This window comes from Rhinopithecus roxellana, chromosome 2 (genome assembly GCF_007565055.1).
Source record: "Rhinopithecus roxellana isolate Shanxi Qingling chromosome 2, ASM756505v1, whole genome shotgun sequence".
In the NCBI taxonomy this organism is placed as follows: Eukaryota; Metazoa; Chordata; class Mammalia; order Primates; family Cercopithecidae; genus Rhinopithecus; species Rhinopithecus roxellana.
Window position 1 is genome coordinate 6,233,089 of NC_044550.1, and position 22,810 is coordinate 6,255,898.

At 39.5% G+C, this 22,810-nt stretch overlaps 1 protein-coding gene across 2 annotated transcripts in view; it reads right to left on the minus strand.

Annotated features, from left to right (window-relative positions):
- The window catches only part of HPGDS (hematopoietic prostaglandin D synthase), a 37,436-nt gene extending 15,153 nt beyond the window's left edge, over window positions 1–22,283 (minus strand). For both annotated transcript variants that reach the window (XM_010385595.2, XM_030913441.1), the window contains exons 1-2: window positions 22,156–22,283; window positions 13,907–14,048 (exon numbers count right to left, since the gene is read on the minus strand). In XM_010385595.2, coding sequence (XP_010383897.1) covers window positions 13,907–14,039 — 133 coding nt within the window. In that variant the 5' untranslated portion in view covers window positions 14,040–14,048; window positions 22,156–22,283. The remainder of the gene's footprint in view (window positions 1–13,906; window positions 14,049–22,155) is intronic.
- Window positions 22,284–22,810: the final 527 nt, after the last annotated feature.

Here is a 22,810-nt window from a genome sequence, read left to right on the forward strand (position 1 = left end):
ACATGTGTCTGTTGGCTCCATAAATGTCTTCTTTTGAGAAGTGTCTGTTCATATCCTTTTCCCACTTTTTGATGGGTTGTTTGATTTTTTCTTGTAAATTTGTTTAAGTTATTTGTAGATTCTGGTTATTAGCCCTTTGTCAGATGGGTAGATTGCAAAACTTTTCTCCCATTCTGTAGGTTGCCTGTTCACTCTGATGGTAGTTTCTTTTGCTGTGCAGAAGCTCTTTAGTTTAATTAGATCCGAGTTGTCAATTTTGGCTTTTGTTGCCGTTGCTTTTGTTGTTTTAGTCATGAAGTCCTTTTTGCCCATGCCTATGTCCTGTATGGTATTGCCTAAGTTTTCTTTTAGGGTTTTTATGGTTTTAGATCTAACATTTAAGTCTTTAATCCATTTTGAATCAATTTTTGTATAAGGTGTCAGGATTGGATCCAGTTTCAGCTTTCTACATACGGTTAGCCAGTTTTCCCAGCACCATTTATTAAATAGGGAATCCTTGTCCTATTGCTTGTTTTTGTCAGGTTTGTCAAAGATCAGATGGTTGTAGATGTGTGGTGTTATTACTGAGGGCTCTGTTCTGTTCTGTTGGTCTATCTCTCAGTTTTGGTACCAGTACCATGCTATTTTGGTTACTGTAGCCTTGTAGTATAGTGTGAAGTCAGGTAGCGTGATGCCTCCAGCTTTGTTCTTTTGGCTTAGGATTGTCTTAGCAATGCAGGCTCTTTTTTGGTTCCATATGAACTTTAAAGTAGTTTTTTCCAATTCTGTGAAGAAAGTCATTGGTAGCTTGATGGGGATGGCATTGAATCTATAAATAACCTTGGGCAGTATGGCCATTTTCACGATATTGATTCTTCCTATCCATGAGCATGGAATGTTCTTCCATTTGTTTGTGTCCTCTTTTATTTCATTGAGCAGTGGTTTGTAGTTCTCCTTGAAGAGGTCCTTCACATCCTTGTAAGTTGGATTCCTAGGTATTTGATTCTCTTTGTAGCAATTGTAAATGGGAGTTCACTCATGATTTGGCTGTTTGTCTATTACTGGTGTATAGGAATGCTTGTGGTTTTTGCACATTGATTTTGTATCCTGAGATTTGCTGAAGTTGCTTATCAGCTTAAGGAGATTTTGGACTGAGACGATGGGGTTTTCTAAATATACAATCATGTCATCTGCAAACAGGGACAATTTAACTTCCTCTTTTCCTAATTGAATACCCTTTATTTCTTTCTCTTGCCTGATTGCCCTGGCAAGAACCTCCAACACTATGTTGAATAGGAGTGGTGAGAGAGGGCATCCCTGTCTCGTGCCAGTTTTCAAAGGGAATGCTTCCAGTTTTTGCCCATTCAGTATGATATTGGTTGTGGGCTTTTCATACATAGCTCTTAGTATTTTGAGATACGTTCCATCAATACATAGTTTATTGAGAGTTTTTAGCATAAAGGGCTGTTGAATTTTGTCAAAGGTCTTTTCTGCATATATGAGATAATCATGTGGTTTTTGCCTTTGGTTGTGTTTATGTGATGGATTACATTTATTGATTCACGTATGTTGAACCAGCCTTGCATCCCAGGGTTGAAGCCCACTTAATCTTGGTGGATAAGCTTTTTGATGTGCTGCTGGATTCGATTTGCAAGTATTTTATTGAGGATTTTCACATCTGTGTTCATCAGGGATATTGGTCTAAAATTCTCTTTTTTTGTTGTGTCTCTGCCAGGCTTTAGCATCAGGATGATACTGGCCTCATAAAATGAGTTAGGGAGGATTCCCTCTTTTTCTATTGATTGGAATAGTTTTGGAAGGAATGGTACCAGCTCTTCTTTGTATCTCTGGTAGAATTCGGCTATGAATCTGTCTGGTCCTGGACTTTTTTGATTGGTAGGCTATTAATTATTGCCTCAATTTCAGAGCCTGTTACTGGTCTATTCAGGAATTCAACTTCTTCCTAGTTTAGTCTTGGGAGGGTGTATTGTCCAGGAATTTATCCATTTCTTCTAGATGTTCTAGTTTATTTGTGTAGAGGTGTTTATAGTATTCTCTGGTGGTAGTTTGTATTTCAGTGGGATCAGTGGTGATATCCCCTTTATCACTTTTTATCGAGTCTATTTGATTCTTCTCTCTTTTCTTCTTTATTAGTCTTGCTAGTGGTCTATCAATTTTGTTGATCTTTTCAAAAAACCAGCTCCTGGATTCATTGATTTTTTGAAGGTTTTTTTGTTTCTCTATCTCCTTCAGTTCTGTTTCTTGCCTTCTGCTAGCTTTTGAATGTGTTTGCTCTTGCTTCTCTAGTTCTTTTAATTGTGATGTTAAGGTGTTGATTTTAGATTTTTCCCACTTTATCTTGTGGGCATTTAGTGCTATAAATTTCCCTCTACACACTGCTTTAAATGTGTCCCAGAGATTCTGGTATGTTGTGTCTTTGTTCTCATTGGTTTCAAATAACATCTTTTTTTCTGCCTTCATTTCGTTATTTAGCCAGTAGTCATTCAGGAGTAGGTTGTTGCGTTTCCATGTAGTTGTGCGGTTTTTGAGTGAGTTTCTTAATCCTGAGTTCTAATTTGATTGCACTGTGGTCTGAGAGACAGTTTGTTGTGATTTCTATTCTTTTGCATTTGCTGAGGAGTGCTTTACTTCCAACTATGTGGTCAATTTTGGAGTAAGTGCAATGTGGTGCTGAGAAGAATGTATATTCTGTTGAATTGGAGTGGAGAGTTCTGTAGATGTCTATTAGGTCCACTTGGTGCAGAGCTGAGTTCAAGTCCTGGATATCCTTGTTAGCCTTCTGTCTCATTGACCTAATATAGACAGTGGGTTGTTAAAGTCTCCCATTATTATTGTGGGGGTCTAAGTCTCTTTGTAGGTTCTAAGGACTTGCTTTATGAATCTGGGTGCTCCTGTATTGGGTGCATTTATATTTAGGATAGTTAGCTCTTCTTGTAGAGTTGATCCCTTTACCATTATGTTATTTCCTTCTTTGTATCTTTTGATCTTTGTTGGTTTAAAGTCTGTTTTATCAGAGACTAGAATGCAACACCCCTGATTTTTTTTTTTATTTCCATTTGCTTGGTAGTTCTTCCTCTATCCCTTTATTTTGAGCCTACGTGTGTCTCTGCATGTGAGATGGGTCTCCTGAATACAGCACACTGATGGGTCTTAACACTTTATCCAATTTGCCAGTCTGTGTCTTTTATTTGGGGCATTTATCCCATTTACATTTAAAGTTAATATTGTTATATGTGAATTTGATCCTGTTATTATTATGTTAGCTGGTTATTTTGCCTGTTAGTTGATGCAGTTTCTTCCTAGCATCAATGGTCTTTACAATTTGGCATGTTTTTGCAGTGGCTGGTACTGGTTGATCCTTTCTGTGTTTAGTGCTTCCTTCAGGAGCTCTTGTAAGGCAGACCTGGTGGTGGTAAAGTCTCTCAGCATTTGCTTGTCTGTAAAGGATTTTATTTCTCCTTCACTTATGAAGTTTAGTTTGGCTGGACATGAAATTCTGAGTTGAAAATTCTTTAAGAATGTTGAATATTGGCTCCCACTCTCTTCTGGCTTGTAGAGTTTCTGCCAAGAGATCTGCTGTTAGTCTGATGGGCTTCCCTTTGTGGGTAACCCAACCTTTCCTTCTGACTGCCCTTAACATTTTTTCCTTCATTTCAACCTTTGTGAATCTGACAATTTTGTGTCTTGGGGTTGCTCTTCTTGAGGAGTATCTTTGTGGTATTCTCTGTATTTCCTGAATTTGAATGTTGGCTTCTCTTGCTAGGTTGAGGAAGTTCTCCTGGATACTATCCTGAAGAGTATTTTCCAGCTTGGTTCCATTCTCCCTGTCACTTTCAGGTACACCAATCAAACGTAGATTTGGTCTTTTCACACAGTCCCATATTTCTTGGAGGCTTTGTTCATTTCTTTTTACTCTTTTTTTTCTCTGAACTTCTCTTCTCACTTCATTTTATTAATTTGATCTTCAATCACTGATAACCTTTCTTCCACTTTATCAAACTGGCTACTGAAGCTTGTGCATGTGTCACATAGTTCCCATGCCACAGTTTTCAGTTCCATCAGGTCATTTAATGTCTTCTCTACACTGTTTATTCTAGTTAGCCATTTCTCTAATCTTTTTTCAAGGTTTTTAGCTTCCTTGCTATGAGTTCGAACATCCTCCTTTAGCTCGGAGAAGTTTGTTATTACCAACCTTCTGAAGCCTACTTCTGTCAACTCGTCAAAGCCATTCTCCATCGAGCTTTGTTCTGTTGCTGGCAAGGAGCTGGAATCCTTTGGAGGAGAAGAGGCTCTCTGGTTTTTAGAATTTTCAGCCTTTTTGCTCTGGTTTCTCCCCATCTTTTGGTTTTATCTGCCTTTGGTCTTTGATGATGGTGACCTACAGATGGGGTTTTGGTGTGGATGTCCTTTTTGTTGATGTTAATGCTCTTCCTTTCTGTTTATCAGTTTTCCTTCTAACAGTCAGGACCCTCAGCTGCAGGTCTGTTGGGGTTTCCTGGAGGTCCACTCCAGACCCTGTTTGCCTGGGTATCACCAGTGGAGGCTGCAGAACAGCAAACATTGCAGAACAGCAAATATTGCTGCCTGATCCTTCCTCTGGAGGCTTCATCTCAGAGGGGCACCAGCCTGTATGAGGCATCAGTCGGCCCCTACTGGGAGGTGTCTCCCCGTTAGGCTACACAGGGGTCAGGGACTCACTTGAGAAGGCAGTCTGTCCATTCTCAGAGCTCAAACACCATGCTGGGAGAACCACTGCTCTCCAGAGCTGTCACACAGGGATGTTTAAGTCTGCAGAAGTTTCTGCTGCCTTTTGTTCAGTTATGCACTGCCTCCAGAGGTAGAGTCTACACAGGCAGGCAGGCCTCCCTGAGCTGTGGTGGGCTCCACCCAGTTTGAGCTTCCTGGCCACTTTGTTTACCTACTCAAGCCTCAGCAATGGCAGACGCCCCTCCCCTAGCCAGGCTGCCACCTCACAGTTCGATCTTGGACTGCTGTGCTAGCAATGAGCAAGGCTCCGTGGGCATGGGACCCGCTGAGCCAGGCACGGGATATAATCTCCTGGTGGGCCGTTTGCTAAGACCATTGGAAAAGCACAGTATTTGGGTGGCAGTGTCCCGATTTTCCAGATACAGTCTGTCATGGCTTCCCTCGGCTAGGAAAGGGAAATCCCCTGACCCCATGCACTTCCTGGGTGAGGCACTGCCCTGCCCTACTTTGGCTCACCCTCCGTGAGCTGCACCTACTGTCCAACCAGTCCCAATGAGATGAACCAGGTACCTCAGTTGGAAATGCAAAAATCACCTGTCTTCTGCGTCAATCACGCTGGGAGCTGCAGACCAGAACTGTTCCCCTTTGGCCATCTTGGCACAGATCTCTCCTTCATTTTTGAAGGATAGTTTTGCTGGTCATAGTATTCTTAGTTGGCAGGTTTGTTTGTTTTTTTTCTTTCAGCGCTTTGAACATATCATTCCATTCTCTCCTGGCCTCTAAGATTTCTGCTGAGAAATCTACTGTTAGTCTGATGGGGATTCCTTTACATATGACTTGATACTTTTCTCTTGCTATTTTTGGAATTCTCTTTGTCCTTGAGTTCTGACAGTTTGTCTTTCATATTTAATGACTTTAATGTTAAATCTTACCTAAGCTTCATGTACCTGGATGTCTAAATCTCTTGCTAGACTTGGGAAGTTTTAATTATCATTTGGTTAATTGGTTTTCTATGTCTTCGTCCATCTCTTCTCCTTCTGGAATTCCCCAAATCCCAAAATTCAAACATTTGGTTGCTTTATGGTGTCCCAAATGATGTAATGCAGGCTTTCTTCCATTTTATTTTTTTTCTTGAGTATGACTGGGTTATTTCAAAAGACCTGTCTTCAAGTTCAGAATTTCTTCTGCTTGATCTAGTCTACTGTTGATGCTCTAGGTGTATTTTTTTTTTTTTAAATTTCATTCACTGAATTCTTTAGCTCCAGAATTCTGTTTGGATATTTCTTATAATATCTATCTGTTTTTTAAAATTTCTCAATCAGGTCATTGTCTTCCTGATTTCTTTGTACTATCCTTATTCTTTTGTATCTCACTGAGTTTCTTTAATACCATTATTATCAATTCTTTTTTTAGGCATTTTATGTATTTCCTTTTTTATGGAATTGGTTACTGGAGAATTATTGTGTTCCTTTGGAGATGTCTTGTTTCCTTCCTTTTTTGTATTTCTTGTGTCTTTATGTTGATTTCTGTGCATCTGGTATGATAGTCACTCCTTTCGATTTTATGGATTGATTTTTGTAGGGAAGCCTTTTTCCTATAGATGTATCTATAGTGCTGGTTGAGTAGGGTACTTTAGCTTTGATTCTGAGTGGGTGCAATAATGTAGTCTTCATATGATTTCTTCAGCTATAGTCAGTGTCAGTGGTGTCTGTGAGTTTCTCAGTGGCTTAGGCTGTAGTTATTAGTGGAGGCTGTGGTGAGGCTTTGCTAGGGAGGGGAATGCCAAGTGGACTGGTCCTCAGGCACCAGTGGCTACAGTGGGCTGGGTGTGTGGATTCCTAGGCCCCTGAATGGGATGCACTGGTACCAGCAGTGCTGGGCAAGGCAGATCCAGCCCCCTAGACAATGCATGTGAGTCCCAGTGATAGTGGCAAGCAGAACAGGCCTGACCTCAGGCCCCTGGATAATGTGCAGAAGCACTGGTGGTGGCTGGTGGAGAAGGTTGATCCTCAGGCCACTGGACAATGCATTCAGGAATTGGCAGCAGCAGTGACAGACAGGATGGGCCTGTCCTCAAGTCTCCTGATAGTGCATGTTTGCACCGGTGGCAGCAGGCAGGGCACATTGTTCCCCAGACCCCTGGATAATGTGCTTGGGTGCCAGTGGCAGTGGTCGTGGGAGGGGTGGGCTGGTCCTCAGGCCCCCAGATGGTGCATGTAAGTGCTAGTGGTGATGGATGGGGCAGTACTATCCTCAGGTCCTGGAATGGCATATCGGTGAGCTGGTCCCCAGGCTTCATAAAGGCACATGCAGGTACATTGTGGCCCTGATGTTAGAGTAGGCATGTTTGCTGTCTGTGGCAACAGCCCCAGGCAGGCAGCTCTCAGACTCTGGAGAGTGCATGCTTTAGCTTCCTATGTTACAGCAGCAGCCTCTCTGATATGCAACACTGTCCATTCCCCCAGGTTTAGGACACCACATGGGCTAAAGTGCTGGAGACTCAGCCACAACACTGAGTGAAGCCAGCATTGCAATGCTGCAGCCCTCTGGGTGGTTGTAGGGGGATGTCAGCATGGCTCCAAGGATGTGGAGATGCAGGGGCTTTTGCGTTCCAGGGCAAAATATAGTCTGGTGGGGACTGGGTTCTCCAAGTGGCACCATGCTGCAGTTACTTGGGTCTCAGGGGGTGTGTAGGACACAGCACAAACTTTCTCTCTGGAAAAATGTTCTCACACGGACTCCAGGCACTCCCTACCCTAGTCTCAGGGCCCATAAGGCCCAAGGGGGCTCTCCCATGACTAGAATTGCAGGAGTCTGTGGAGTAAATGTGGACCACTGGGGATATCTCTCTTACCTTTTCCCAACAATGGGGAGGCCCTCCTGGCTTCGAGCTGATTCCAGCCAACTCAGCAGCTTCACTTCCTTTTCTTTCTGTGCCTCAGAAGTTTCCTATCACTTCCCAGCTGAATTCCAGTCTTCTCTCTTAGATGCTGTATTAGATGTGTGGTTATTTATTTGCTATTTTGATCCTTCTTTGAGGAAGTGAGTGTCAGGTACCTCTAGTCATTAATTTTGAAGCCCTGTTTCATTTTGATGATGGACTATTTGAAATGTATAGCAAGGCAGCAAGCATTTTTGCACAAATATTGGACAGACTGATAGCAGATACCATATTAATATTTTATCTGTAAATCCTACTGTTTTCTTATCTAAACCTATTATATTTTTGTCACAAAGGAATATACGTTTATTATAGAAAAATTATAAACTGATAAATAAAAATAATTCAGTCACATAGTTTTAACCATTTTAATATTTTAATTGATTTCCCATATATATTTTAAAACAAATTATAATGCATATAATCTTTTGTAAATCATTTTTCATTTCACAATGTCTTTTAAACATCTTTCTAAATCAATGAAACATCATTTTTTTAATGACTACATAATACTTTGCCATGTGTATTAATCACAACTTTCCCAACCAGTGCCTTAGTTTGACATAAAATTATTTTAAAAGAGAGAAAATAATAAAGTGCAATCACACTCTGATGACCCTCACACAACTACTAGAATAAACTATGTGTATCTCCTTCGAGTGTCTTTCATATGCACACCTAAATAAGTAAAAGAGAATCATACTTCACATGTGGAATAAAAATACCTCTAAGTACTTACCTTCAAGTATTGAGTGTGCCAACTACTATTTTCGGTGCCTGAGATACTTCAGTGAGCAAAACAAAGTCTCAAATGAAATTGAAGTGAGTTGAAGTGAGTTGGGATGCCTTATTTGAAGCAAAATATGTGAACAAGAGGGAATCAAAATGCCTATTTTTGTTTTGGCAGGGAGAGTTTTTTTTTTGTGCTAGGCATTGTACTAAATATTCAGCATGCCCATTAGGTCTTCTTTCATTTACAACAACCCTATGAAGTAGGTGATAACTATCTCATTTTATAAATGAGGGGATGAAGTTAAGAGGTTATATAAATTGCCCCGGTCACACACCTGGTAAAAGTAGGCTTCACACTGAGGTCACTTGGAACCCTTGTTCAGCTGTTTTCTTAGTTCTATGAGCCATGTTTTGAGAAAGATATTAAAAATCAGAGCAAGCTCAGAGAATAGTCTCCAAGTTAGTGAGAGGTTTGAAAATCTTATTTTTTTGAGGATTGGTTGAAGAACCTTGGCACTATTCACCTGGAGGAAATAAAACTAGCTAAGTGGAACAAAACCACCTCAAATAGGACAGAACTATCAAATAGAGAAAAATTTGACTTATTCTGACTACCTCTAAAATGTGAAACTAGAATCAAAGGGTAGTAGAATAAAGGGCAGATGAGGAATAACTTTGTTTGCTTTAGAGCGATTGACAATGGAATGTGTTTGCTTGTGAGATAGTGAGCTTTTAGCTACTGGAAGTGTTCAAGCCAACCTTGGGATAACTGCCCACAACTGGAACATTGGGCTGCATCTAACAGGAAGACGTTTAAGAAGACAAATGCTAAGTCCTTCATTTGATCCCAGAAAAAAAAAAAAATCCCAGTGTTGTTGGAGGTGTCAATAGGAGTATTCTAAAGCTTAAAAACCATTAAGGAATTTTGTTACACTAAATATGAGGCCTCAATGTGATGTGGCTGGCAAAGTAACTACTGTGATCTTGGTAGAATGTCTTACAACGATGTCTAGTCTTGTGACAGGGATGATGGTCCCATTTTGCTCTGTGCTGTTCTTGTACCTTAAACACTGTGTTCTCCATAGGTATCACACATTAAATGGCAGATGTACAGTAACAGGAACTTGTTTGGAGGACACCTACTTGAGTGGTAAAGAAATGCAAATCAGGGAATATAAATGAGCACTCAAGGAAGAAAAGAGAATTGTCCTTTGGACCTGGATGTGATTGTAGATCTCAGATAGTCCAGAGAAAATGGCATCTAAATCAAGAAGTAGAGTCAGGCATGGGAAAGTTGGACTAAAATTCACAATGATGACCAGAGAAACTAACAAGGAAGTTCCAAAATTTGTTATCTAGGTAGAGGTATGAATGCATGAATTAAATGGGACCCAATTACAAATTCTGCCAAAGACCGTTATCTTCACTCAGAACATTTGTATTAAACTGACCACTCAGCAATAGCTTTTTTTCCATGATGTCTTTAAAGAAACTAGGTTTCTTTAACTATTTGGTTGTAAAAGAAGGAGTAATCTGTTTCTCCATGGATTAAAATTATAAGTCCAAGACCAATCTATGAAAGCTATAAGGAGACAGATTTCAACTTTGTATAAGGAACAGTCTTTCAAAATTAGTCTCCCTTCTATTTTCTGTTCTCCCTTTCCAGAATTTTATTTGAAAGTTGGACCTCCTAAACTGAGCTTCAAGTTTCCTTTTTTTCTTATTTTATTTTTCATTATTCATCCTATTTTTGTGCTTTCTGGAAAAATATCTTTATTTTTTGTCATTTTATTGATGTGTTTGCATCATATTTTTAATTTTCAAGAACTGTTCGTCTCTGAACATTTCTTTTGACAGCACCCTGTTGTTAAAAGAAAAACTTCAGCTGAATTAAATTTAAAGGAGTTTAACTAAGCAATGAACGATTTGCAAATTGGGAAGTCCCCAGAATCACAGCAGATTCACAGAGGCTCCAGGGGATGCCTCATGATCAGAACAAATTTATAGACAAAAAAAAAAAAAAGTGACATACAAAAATTGGAAGTGAGGTACAGAAACAACTGGATTGGTTACAGCCCACAGTTTGCCTTATTTGAACACAGTCTGAACAGTCAGGAGTATATGAGTGGTTGAAGTGTGGCTGCTGGGATTGGCCAAGACTCAGCTCTTCTTTTAGATGCATATTCCTAAGTTAGGTTTTAATCTTGTCTACCTATTAAGTTAGGTTACAGTTCATCTACAAGGACTCAAATATAGTAGTACAAAGTCCTTCTCAGGTCATATTTAGTTTGCTATTACAGTGTTCTTGTTTCATGTATAGATTATCTTCTCTTATTTCTCTGAGGATTTTTAAAAATGTTTGAAGTGGTTTTTTTTTCTTGCTAAATCATCTTGGTTTCCTCAGAGTTGCTTTTTTTTCTGCTTCTTTGTTTAGGTATGTGTTATGTTAGATTTTTCTCAAATATCTATTGATTTTTGATTGCCATTTATGTTTTAAAAAGCAAAGAAATAAAAACTACCTGTAAGCTCAGCATGCATGGGAGGGGCTTGCCAACAGATTGGGCTGGGCTGTTTCATTAAGAAACTCTCATTCGTTCATTAGCTTGGGCTGATCAGCTTCCCCAGAGAGAATTTCTCCAATTTCTGCTTGAGGAATATTAGCCTGGTTGTAGCATTCTGATTGTAGAGCAGGGGAAAGGTGCTATGGATCTCACCATTTAGTTTCTAGACTTCCATTGAATCCCACCTTTATTATAAAATTGTGTCCTCAGACATGTCTGTTGTCCCAGAAGCCTCTGGTCTATCCTCCCCTGAGAGTAACCTCCATGCTTATTCTAGGGAGGAGAAGGGATATGGTGGTCACAGTGCTTCTTCACATTGATAGAGGCAGGAGGCAGAGAAATTCTAGGTACACAACAGCAGTTCCCCAGGGAAACCCCATCTTCAAGCCAAAAAGCCTGAAACCTGTGACCCAGCATGAGAAAATCGATTCCTGTTTGCCTGCTGTCTTCTGATTGGTTCTTTCTGAATAATGCTTTTTTACCAATTGAATGTTGCCTTTTCCAAAATTACCTACGGCCCACCCCGACCCACAATCCTCTGCCTATAAATACCCCAGACTCAGTTAGTAGAGGAAAGAGAAGCGGCTCAGCTGGAGAGAGTTGACTTGACTTCAGAGAGATGGCTGGACTTCGGAGGAGAAAGGACTTGACTTCAGGGGAAGACTACCTGCCTACTCTGTCCTCTCGCCAGCTCCCCTCTCTGCTGAGAGCCATTTCCTTCACTTAATAAAATTTTCCGCCTTCACCATCCTTCAAGTGTCTGGACAACGACATTCTTCTTGGACACTGGACAACAGCTCAGGACCCACCAAGTACAGGGACCCAAAAAAGGCTGTCACACTGGCCCTTTGCCCTTGCTGGTGGAAGGCAGCTACCCCATGCGACGAGGCAAGAGGCCCACTGAGCTGATACCACACTGCTGTCCATGGATGGCAGGGCTAAGAGAGCATTGTAACATGCATTCTGGAGCTTCAGGGGTCACAGGTACCCCAACCTGGGTGCCACTGCAGGGCCCGTGCAGAGCTTGCTCCTGCCAGTGCCCAAAGTGCTCAGCTGGATCCCATGCTCGCTCACTCACATGCTCCCTCCCACAAGGGATTGAGTGCAGTGGGTGAAGTAAATGGGGCACCCCAGCGCAAGTCCGACAAAGGGGTCAAGAAAAACTCTCCATCAACATTTTTCCACTCAGTCCTCTGTCAGTGCAACTTTTAGAGTTATCTGCTACTACAAATTCATGAGCCTTTTTCTGTATCTCTGTGATTTAGCTTGCCTTCTCCTCCTCGAGGTTTACGTTTGAACTTTGGGCCTACTAAGTCACCTTACCATTCTTTGGCCTGCTTTTTAACTTCCAGAATTGTGTGCTATCATATCTACATTCAAGCTTTGTTTCTTTGTCTTTATGGACTTCGGCCCTTTTTAAAAGTACTTCAATGTTATTAAAGGAGAGAAAAAGCGTTTTAAAGAGAGAAAATGTAAACTCGTGTGTGCAATTTACCAAATTTGTCCAGGAGAACATTTTAATACAAGTATCCAATGATGGAATGTGTTGACTGGAGATTTTCTAGGTTCTATCAGAGGGAGTGTCATAGCAGGTTTCAAGCACCAGAGAGCACTGCTAAATTGGACAGCAGATGAGACCAAATAACATTTGTAATAGAAACTGCTCCTTAGTAGTACCTATTCTTTCCTTTCTTCTTAGAGTAATAAAACTCTGGATTTTTAGCTGTGCAAATGATTATCCACAATTAAATCAGCATCTCTCAATTTTCCTTGAAGTGATATGTGACCATTGGGCTTACCAAGTGACATATGCAACTTTCTAGTCATGCTGTTAAAAGGGGTGTGTCCCCTCCCTCTTTCATACTTTCTCTGAGCCACAATGTGGAAGGAGCGTGAGCTATTTCACACTGTGTAAATAAGACACCAAGGGGTGGCAGATCAACAAGAAACCTAATAATCTTTGACAACTATATGGAGCAAAATCATGATACCCACTTGGGGTTTTGTGTAAATGAAATTTCTATCCTTTTTAAGATAATTTTTACATTGTGTCTTTGTCTATTAAAACATTTGAAACTACATTCTAACCATCATGAACTTTAAGATTCCTTTCCACTCTGAAAATCTATGGAAATATTAAGAAAATACAGAAATTCCATTTTCGATAACAATGAAAAGTTCAAATAGAATAGGGAATGAGGCACTCAGTGAACTTACATCTCAAAGCTAATGGGTAAAATTTGTTACATGTAATATCTGCACCTTTCTATCCATCTTGGTCTAATTAATTCGTGGATAAAAGTAATGTTCACCTATTAAATATTCACCATCTTAAAATCCCATGTGCAAATTCTGATATCAGAAGAAACATGTGGATATTAATGGTAAAGTGTCGTGATAATAAGAAATAAGATACGCTGTCTCACCAGAGAAGAGGCCTCTGCTAAGAAAAAGAATGATTATAAGGGCACTGACTTTTAAGGAGCTCGTGCTTCCAAAGGCTGTGGCAGTTCATTGTTAATACGCCTGTCATCCTAGTCTTGTTGTTTTGGCATTGTCCAGTGCAAATAGCTTGAGGTTGGTATTAAACTGACATGGGTTTGAAACTCAGTTCTACTTGCTAGGGTCGTGAAACTGGAAAAATAATCTAAACTCTGTGCACTTCATCTGTCCCAGTGATGAAATAGAAAAAAAAAAGTCTCACATTTATTTCAGCTCGTCTTCTCATCTGATAAAGCTTTTTACTGGTTTATCTTTATACTCTCTTTCTGTAAGGTTTGTGTTTTCACCTCTAATAGGAAATTTGCTCGATCACACAGCATTTAATTAGTTTGTCTGAACTGCTGCTTCTCAATTTAAAGCTACATGAGCTTTGAAAACCTTGATTTTTTTTTTCATTTCCCTGAGGAAAAACAAAAGGTCCTGAAACCATATTTTTCCTACATTTATTATTTGTGCTACTTACTTGATTTGATTTCAGGCCAGTCAGCTTGTTCTATTCTGTGATCTTCATACTGTATGTTCAAATAAGCAAATATGTAACGAATAATTTCTGCTCTCCCCCTCATATTAAAATAAGTGAGTTTGTAGTTTGGCATGGTGCAAGTCTGGAAAAAGAAAAAGGGAGGGATTATTTTTAGAGCCCTCTAGAGATGTCTCAATATTTTTCTTCAGAATTTCTTGGAAAACTTTATGGCATCTCTTGAGATAACTGGAGACATTAGAGGATATTTCAAAACCAAAATTATAAATCACTATCTAATTACATATGGGGAAACTTGGTTGAAATCAGATCATGAACCTCTCTCTCTCTCTCTGCACTAGTTAGAACATTACAGTGAAATAACCAAATTCAAACTTTATTTATAAAAATATTCAGATTAAGTGGGTAGCTACACACCAACCTTCAGAGCATGGAGCAAAAAAAACTTCCCACTTTAAGATGATTCTGCCCTGCTTTCAGTCACTGGTAATGTGTAATATTTGATATTTTGCCTGTTTTGTTTGCTCTTGTGACACAGCTCAGAGTTTATGAGGACATCTGGGTAAGGACAGCCAAGGGCTGGGCCCACGCAAGAGGAATGTGAGTGCCATGCCAACCTGTCTTTGCCTCTCTTTCCTCACCTGTGGCTTTCCCTCTAGGCATCCAAGGCCTAGGGAAACACTGCTCTCTGGTTCCCTCTGACTGCATCCATGCTACTGGGTTTTACTGGGTTACTTGCACCACAAAACACACCCCATCTCGAAACCTCTGCTGACAATCTTCCTTCATTCCCTCTGTAGAGGAAGAAGGCCAACTATTCTTACATTTCAAAACGTCTGCTAATACCGGCTAATTCAGTCATTATAATCTTATGGGTTTTCAGTGATTTGTATCTTCATTTTCATTGTTTATAAATGGTTAGTGACTTTAAGCACTTGTAGTGGAATATATTTTAATTTTGTAAGATCAAACAACTGAGAAAGAAATGTTTTCATTTGAAATTCAATTCTTTGAATTTGGCCTTTGGCCAGTTAAAATCTCCCTGAATTTCAAAGACCACTTTTGATAAATAGTGATATTAACATGGATTTGTAAATTAATGAGGTAATGCATATAAGGTACATAGCACAATGGCAAACTTAATCATTAGCATTAGTAATGAATGACTTTGATCTCATTCTGTAGTCAATAATAAACACTATGAATACAGCACACTAAAGATAATAATTATGGTAACTAAATGAATAAAAGTGTATAAAGATGATTATTTATTTAAAGTGGTGAGTTTAAATAGTTTATTCCCCACTAAGAAAGTTTTTAAAGAATATTAATGGAATACTAATTAGATAAAAAGGAAAGTTGGGCTCAAGCCTCAAAACAAAGTTTCATCAAAAATCACATCACAGACCAGGCGCAGCAGCTCATGTCTGTAATCCCACCACTTTGGGAGGCTGAGGCAGGAGGATCACCTGGAGGCAGGAGGATCACCTGAAGCCAGGAGTTCGAGACGAACCTGGCCAACATGTCTCTACTAAAAGTACAAAAATTGGCCAGGTGTGGTGGTGCGTGCCTGTAATCCCAGCTACTCAGGAGGCTGGGGCAGGAGAATTGCTTGAACCCCAGAGACAGAGGTTGCAGTGAGCCAAGATCATGCTACTGCCCTCCAGGCTGGGCAGCAGAGTGAGACTCCATCTCAAAAAATAAAAATAAATCACATCACATAAAAGGTTAAACGCAAATCATAAAAATCCAGGTTGCCAAGTCCTGACTTCAAGTTTATATATTCCTGGAGTCTAGTGGGAAGGGGATGACCTGGAAATAACTGTTTCATTGCCTATCTAGAAGCTCCCAGGTTCAGGAAGTGAGGGTGATGGTAATTCCTAGCAAAACCATTTTTTCTGGCCCTGGTTTCTGTGTCCAGATGTTGTGGAGTGAAGCTGGTGCTCCTTGCTAAAACAAGAGAGGTACTACTGCCAATCATTCCTGCCCAGTTTGCATCAGCCAGTCTAGTCTACACCCAACTGAGATGTAGCACTCACCACATGTATAGATATGTGGGGAAATGTCCTTGAAAGAGACAAGAACTGACTAAACTAATAAGAATTCCATGATTTACAGCCACAAATTTCTTTGGGGGAAAAATATACATATAAAGGAGTTCAAATTTGGGATACTAAATGAAATGCCCATCAGAACAATGGAACGGTTTTCCAGGTTACTTAGAAATGTTGAGCTTAGAAATAAATAATGGAAAAGGTCTAAGAGCACCAAAATAGTTAATAAAAAATGTAATAATTAAGAGATTATTCTTATCCAGGAAAATCATAATTGTTATAATTCCTGGACCTATTTGTTTTAAATATCAAAACAATTTTTAAAAACCTACAGAGTGGAAAAAGTGTGGTTATTAGTTGCAGTTTCTATTTGGTGTTTCGTTTCATTTTGTTTGGTTTTGTTGCAGCACAGTCTCACTCTGTCCCCCAGCCTGGAGTGCAGTGGCTCAATCTTGGCTCACTGAAACCTCTGCCTCCTGGATGCAAGCAATTATCTGGCCTCAGCCTCCTGAGTAGCTGGGATTACAGGCATACACCATCATGCCTGGCTAATTTTTCTATTTCTGGTACAGACGGGGTTTCACTTATGTTGGCCAGACTGGTCTCAGGTTCGTCTCCCAGCCTCAGGTGATCCACCCCCCCCTTGGCCTCCCAAAGTGCTGGGATTACAGGCGTGAGCCACTGTGCCCAGCCTGCAGCTTCTATTTGAAAAGCATTCTATATAAAATTGTTTATTGGTGTTGTTGGCATAGTCAATGTTTCCACAGCATGAAGAAATTATATTTTCTCCCTACAACATTAAAAGTTATCAGCATTACGCAGGGCGCCATGGCTCACGCCTGTAATCCCAGCACTTTGGGAGGCCAAGGCGGGTGGGTCACAAGGTCAGGAGTTTGAGACCAGCTTGGCCAAAATGGTAAAACCCCAGCTCCACTAAAAATACAGAAATGAGTGGTGGCGGGCGTCTGTAATCCCAGCTACTCAGGAGGCTGAGTCAGGAGAATCGCTGAAACCAGGGAGGCAGAGGTTGCAGTGAGCCAAGATCGTGCCATTGCACTCCAGCCTGGGGGGCAGGCAAGACTCCATCTCAAAAAAAGAAAAAAAAGTTAACAGCATTAAACGTTAAACATATAACTTTTTCTCATTCGCTCAACTACCACATAGATATCAGTGTCCACCTGATGAATTCTGCATGAAAACAAAGTGATTGTTTTTTATTGTTGTTCATTTTCAAAATCATGCTGTTTTATATTGTATTAGACTCAAGTAAAGAAGACATTTAAAAATTCTCAGCATAGGTTGGTAACTATCTATATTTCTCTGCAAAAATATCTTGAAGTCTAAGATTTGGCAGAGGCCCAATAGCAGCTAACAAATGCTTATCTTGCCTTTTAAAATATTCTTTCAACAGTTGTAACTCATTAATGAAGCTGTACTTTTTACATGACATTTCTGTAGTTATTTGCATGATTATATTTTCTGTTTGTCTCAGGAATACAAGGTGTTATATCAGAACATCCATCTGTATAATAAACTACATTAAAAGAGAAAAACCAGGCTGGGTGCAGTGGCTCACATCTCTAATCCCAGCACTTCGGGAGGCTGAAACAGGCAGATCACTTGAGGTCAGGAGGTTGAGACCAGCCTGGCCAACATGGTGAAACCCCGTCTCTATAAAAAATATATACAAATTAGCTGGGTGTGGTGGCGTGAGCCTATAATTACAGCTACTCAGGTGGCTAAGGCACAAGAATTGCTTGAACCTGGGAGGCAGAGGTTGCAGTGAGCCAAGATCGCACCACTTTACTCCAGCCTGGGTGACAGAGTGAGACTCTCTCTCTCAAAAAAAAAAAGAAAGAGAATTATCATAAAACATACTATCATCTCAATAGATACTAAATGCTTTTAAAAAGCATTTATAACATTATCCTCATTTGTGATCAAAACTCAGCAAAATGAAAAAAACAACAAAATAAAATACCTGTTAGCAAACTAGTAATAGAATACTTCCTTAACCGTATAAAGAGTCTCTACTGAAAACTTACAGCAAACATCATACATAATGGTGAACCAATGAAAGCATTTTCTTTAATGTCAGGAATAACAAGAATCCCACTATAACATCTACTATTCAGCATAATGCTGGACAGCCTAGCTAATTCAATAATGTAAGACAATAATAAATAACATTTGTAAGTTGTAGGAAGGGAGCAACACAGCTATCCATTTGCAATCAAAATGATTGTCTATATTTAAAATTCAAGAGATTCTACAGATAAACTGGATCCTAGATTTCAAATGGAAATGCTAAGGACCAAAATAGCCAAGATAAACAAAAAAAGAGAACAGAAGAGGAAGACCTGATGTACCAGAGAGCAAGACTTAGATAAAAAGCCTTGTAATGCAATATTTGTTCAGCGGTGCATTGTCTTAAAACAGAACCTCACATATAGGACAGACATGACATAGAGTGAGGACATAAAGAAACTAGACTAAAATGGTTCTGAAACAATAGAGAGAAAATAAGCATAATTAGACCCCAACTTTCTATCGTACACAGAAAAAACATCTAGGTTATCTTGGTATGATTTGACTAGCATAGCAAAACTCCAGTATCATTCTGGTCCCATGTTTCCTGTTAGCTTCATTTCTGAACCCTTCCACTGTCATTGTATTAAGAATCTCATGTAGAGAAAACTGCATGTTTCCTGAAATGATACAGAAGCATGAAGTTTGAAAGCTGATAGTGTTTGAAGATCTTTACATCTAAAGATCTTTGCATCTAAAATTAACCACTGACTTCCTTACACCCCAAAGTATATCGTGTAAAGTTACTAATTCAGCAGATAGATAAAAAGCTCATGTAGAATTCTGTTTGAAAAATAACCTATACGGTTTCTCAAAGAACACATACATAAATGACTAATAAATACCCTGGATAGAAACTTACATATATAAACTCATATGAACACAGCTATCCAGTGCAGAAGATTTCACTTTTAATATTAATATATGCATTAGGAAATAAGCTATTTTACATGGGAAGTAACAGTGTTTTCTAAAGTACTATCTTGGGTACTTCCTTTCTTTCCTGTAGCTTTTTTTAACTTTATATAATGCTTGATATGGTTTGGCTATATCCCCACCAGAATCTCATCTTGAATTGTAGCTCCCATAATTCCCACGAGTCATGGGAGGGACCTGGTGGGAGATAATTGAATCATGGAGACGGTTTCCCCCCGTACTGACTTCATGGTAGTAAGTAAGTCTCACGAGATCCGATGATTTTATAAGAGATTTCCCCTTTAACTTGGCTCTGGTTCCTTCTTGCCTGCCGCCATGTGAGACATACCTTCCTCTTCTGCCATGATGGTGAGGCCTCGCCAGCCATGTGGAACTGTAGTGCAGTGGCGCAATCTAGGCTCACTGAAATCCCCGCCTCCTGAGTTCAAGCAATTATCCTGCCTCAGCCCCTCAAGTAGCTAGGATTATAGGCGTGTGCCACTACAAACAGCTAATTCTTGTATTTTATTTTTTAGTGGAGATGGGATTTCACCATGTTGGCCAGGATGGTCTTGATCATCTGACCTCGTGATCCGCCTGCCTGGGCCTCTCAAAGTGGTGGGATTACAGGCGTGAGCCACTGTGCCTGGTCTAAACCTTTTCTTCCTTTCTTTCTTTCTTTCTTTCTTTCTTTCTTTCTTTCTTTCTTTCTTTCGTTCTTTCCTTTTTCGTCTTTCCGTCTTCCTTCCTGTCCTTTCTTTCCTTCTGGCCTGCTTTCCCTGCTGTCCTTCGTTCCTTGCCTTTCCTTCTTTCTTTTCTGCTTCTGTCGTTCTTTCTTTCTTTCTTTCTTCTTTCTTTCTTTCTTTATTTCTTTCTTCTTTCTTTCTTTCTTTCTTTCTTTCTTTCTTTCTTTCTTTCTTTCTTTCTTTTCTTTTCTTTTCTTTTTTCTTGTTTTTTGTTTTTGTTTTTTTGAGATGGAGTCTCGCTCTGTCGCCCAGGCTGGAATGCAGTGGCGCGATCTCGGCTCACTGCAGCCTCCGCTTCCCAGGTTCCAAGCAATTCTCCTGCCTCAGCCACCGGAGTAGCTGGGATTACAGGAGCTCACCACCGCGCCCAGCTAATTTTTTCTTTTTCTTTCTTTCTCTTTCTTTCTTTCTTTCTTTCTTTCTTTCTTTCTTTCTTTCTTTCTTTCTTTCTTTCTTTCTTTCTTTCTTTCTTTCTTTCTTTCTTCTTTTTTTTTTTTTTTTTTTTTTTGAGAAGGAGTCTTGCTCTGTCGCGCAGGCTAGAGGGCAGTGGCGCGATCTCGGCTCACTGCCGCCTCCCCCTCCCGGGTTCAAGCGGTTCTGCTGCCTCAGCCTCCCCAGTAGCTGGGATTACAAGCGCCCACCACTACACCGGGCTAATTTTTGTGTTTTTAGTAGAGACGTGGTTTCGCCATGTTGGCCAGGACCTCCTGACTTCAGGTGATCCGCCAGCCTCCCAAAATGTTGGGATTACAGGCATGAGCCACCGCGCCCAGCCAAACCTTTTTTTCTTTATCAATTACGCAGTCTCAGGTATGTCTTTATCAGCAGCGTGAAAACTAATACAATGCTGATTTATTTCATCTGATTAATTCATTCTCAGAGGCAATTTTCACATAATCATTGAAAAAATTACAAACTTTTATAATAAAACAATTTAACAATATACTATTCTGTATATTGCTGTAAAAGCACAGTAAAAAATTGTCTCAAAAATTCTAGTTTCTGTGCCAGAAAGATGACAACAATCCAATTTCAATTCTCTGACAACACAGGCTAATCAATATCCACTGCCTATACTAAACATCTTAGTAAAGACTTCAGCCAAAATATCTTTAGTTCAAAAAAGAGAACTTTTGAAATAATTTTGTTGGTTAGAAAACTTACAAATAAGGAATTCAGTATTAGCCATTCTACAATTCAGTACAAAATGTTAGCCAACTTAAGCTCTTACTCTTAAATAAGAAACATCAATAATTCAAACATATTTGGGCAATCCAGACAGTTTTTTACATGCTTAGTAATAGTGCAATAATCTGATTTTGAGGTATAAAAACAAAGATTACTTGTGAATTTGCTATAGCTCTTCTTTGAGTGTAAGATGTAGATCTTAACTTGCCCAGTAATAAACTTATACAAAATGTAATGCCCTAGAGCATGTTTACACTCCCATTATATAGATCTTGGTGTTCTGAAATGTAAAAATTGGATTCAGATGGCAATCATGTGAGATACTGTTGTCCACATGGGAACTTCTTACATATACTGACATTAAATAATGGCTTTTTATTACCCCTAACATTTGTGGTAAAGAATGTTAATTTCCCTCATTTCACAGTGTCCCTGGGCATTTCAAGTTCAGTTCTGGAAAAGTTGCCAGGTTGGAGTTAAATTATAGGACAATAGAGAAATAGAAGAATTATTGTTGACTGAGTAAGATATTGATTTCCATCAAGCACTGGATGTTTAACTTTGAATTAGCAAGCTGAGAGCTCTTTTTTTTTTTTTAATCAAATATCAACTAAATATCATTTTAAGTGACTGTTTCACATTAAAGCCAAAGCAAGAGGAATCACTGAAATAGCCTTTGGGAGCTGTGAGTTTGAAATTCCTGGCCTGGGGTAAATCCCTTCAACTATCTCTGAAGCCAAATGATGATAGAATGCAATTCTTATCAAAACATGGAGATGCTTCAACAAAATGTGCCTTGAAATAATAGAAAATATTACCAGTAAAATTCTTAAACTTTAAACAAAAGGAAAGAAAGTGAAGAGCCATAAGATAAAATTCTCTGTTCCATCAATCCAAGTGATTGAAGAATCACTTGGGAAAATTCTGGAAGTAGTCACAAACCCTGATTAAGACAGGATTTTTCCTCTAGCATTGAGTATATTTTCTATGTTAAAATCCACTTGAAGAGGTCTTTTAAAATCTCCTGTACCTATATTTCTCTTAAAAATGACTATTTGATTTTCACATATTCACATATATGGAGAGGCTCTGGGTAAGACAAGGTCCGAGTGAGCACAATCATGAAAATAACTCACAAGAGAGTTACTCAGTCACAAACAGGATATGAGAATAATAAAAACCCTAATGTAAAGAGTAAAGCATATTTCTTATCTATGTGGAGTTCAATAATATTACTTACCTGTGTTGTGTCTCTCAGGAGTCTGTCGTGTGCTGTATCCCTGGGTATGTGACTGCACCTTGAGTTTATATGATGAGTAAGTGATAATCACAAACCAACGAGAGGACAGGCAACTTCCTTCCACGTACCGCTCTTCCTTCTTTTCTTAGATAAAACATGCATGCCAGGCAGTTCAAGCCTGCAAAGACTGCTGGTTATACAGGATATCTGGGTATAACTAACCCAACACATTTGCATACAAGGTAAAGTCAAAGTTATAGCTACATATGTATGCCCACTGTTACATGTTCACTTAGTTTTAGTCTTACACCATAGGCTCCTGGAGAATAAGAAAACCTGAATGCAATGAAGTCATCTTTGCAGATGTGCACATGACTTGCTTCCCTATTTTAGAAACAGTCTCTCCTGTACCTGCTGTATGTTCCTTCAAGGCAGTGTCTAACAATGTCGTGTATTTCATTTGTTTGCTTTTGGTTTCTACCAGCAGAATGTAAGCTCTGTAAAGGCAGGGACTTCACTGTCTTGTTCACTATTGTCTCCTCAGTTCTAAGAGGAGTGCCAGGCACGTCATGACCACTAATATACATCTGATGATAGACTGACCCTAATTTATAGTTCACATTTTTGCAAGGACTGTAAATTTGCATTACTGCTG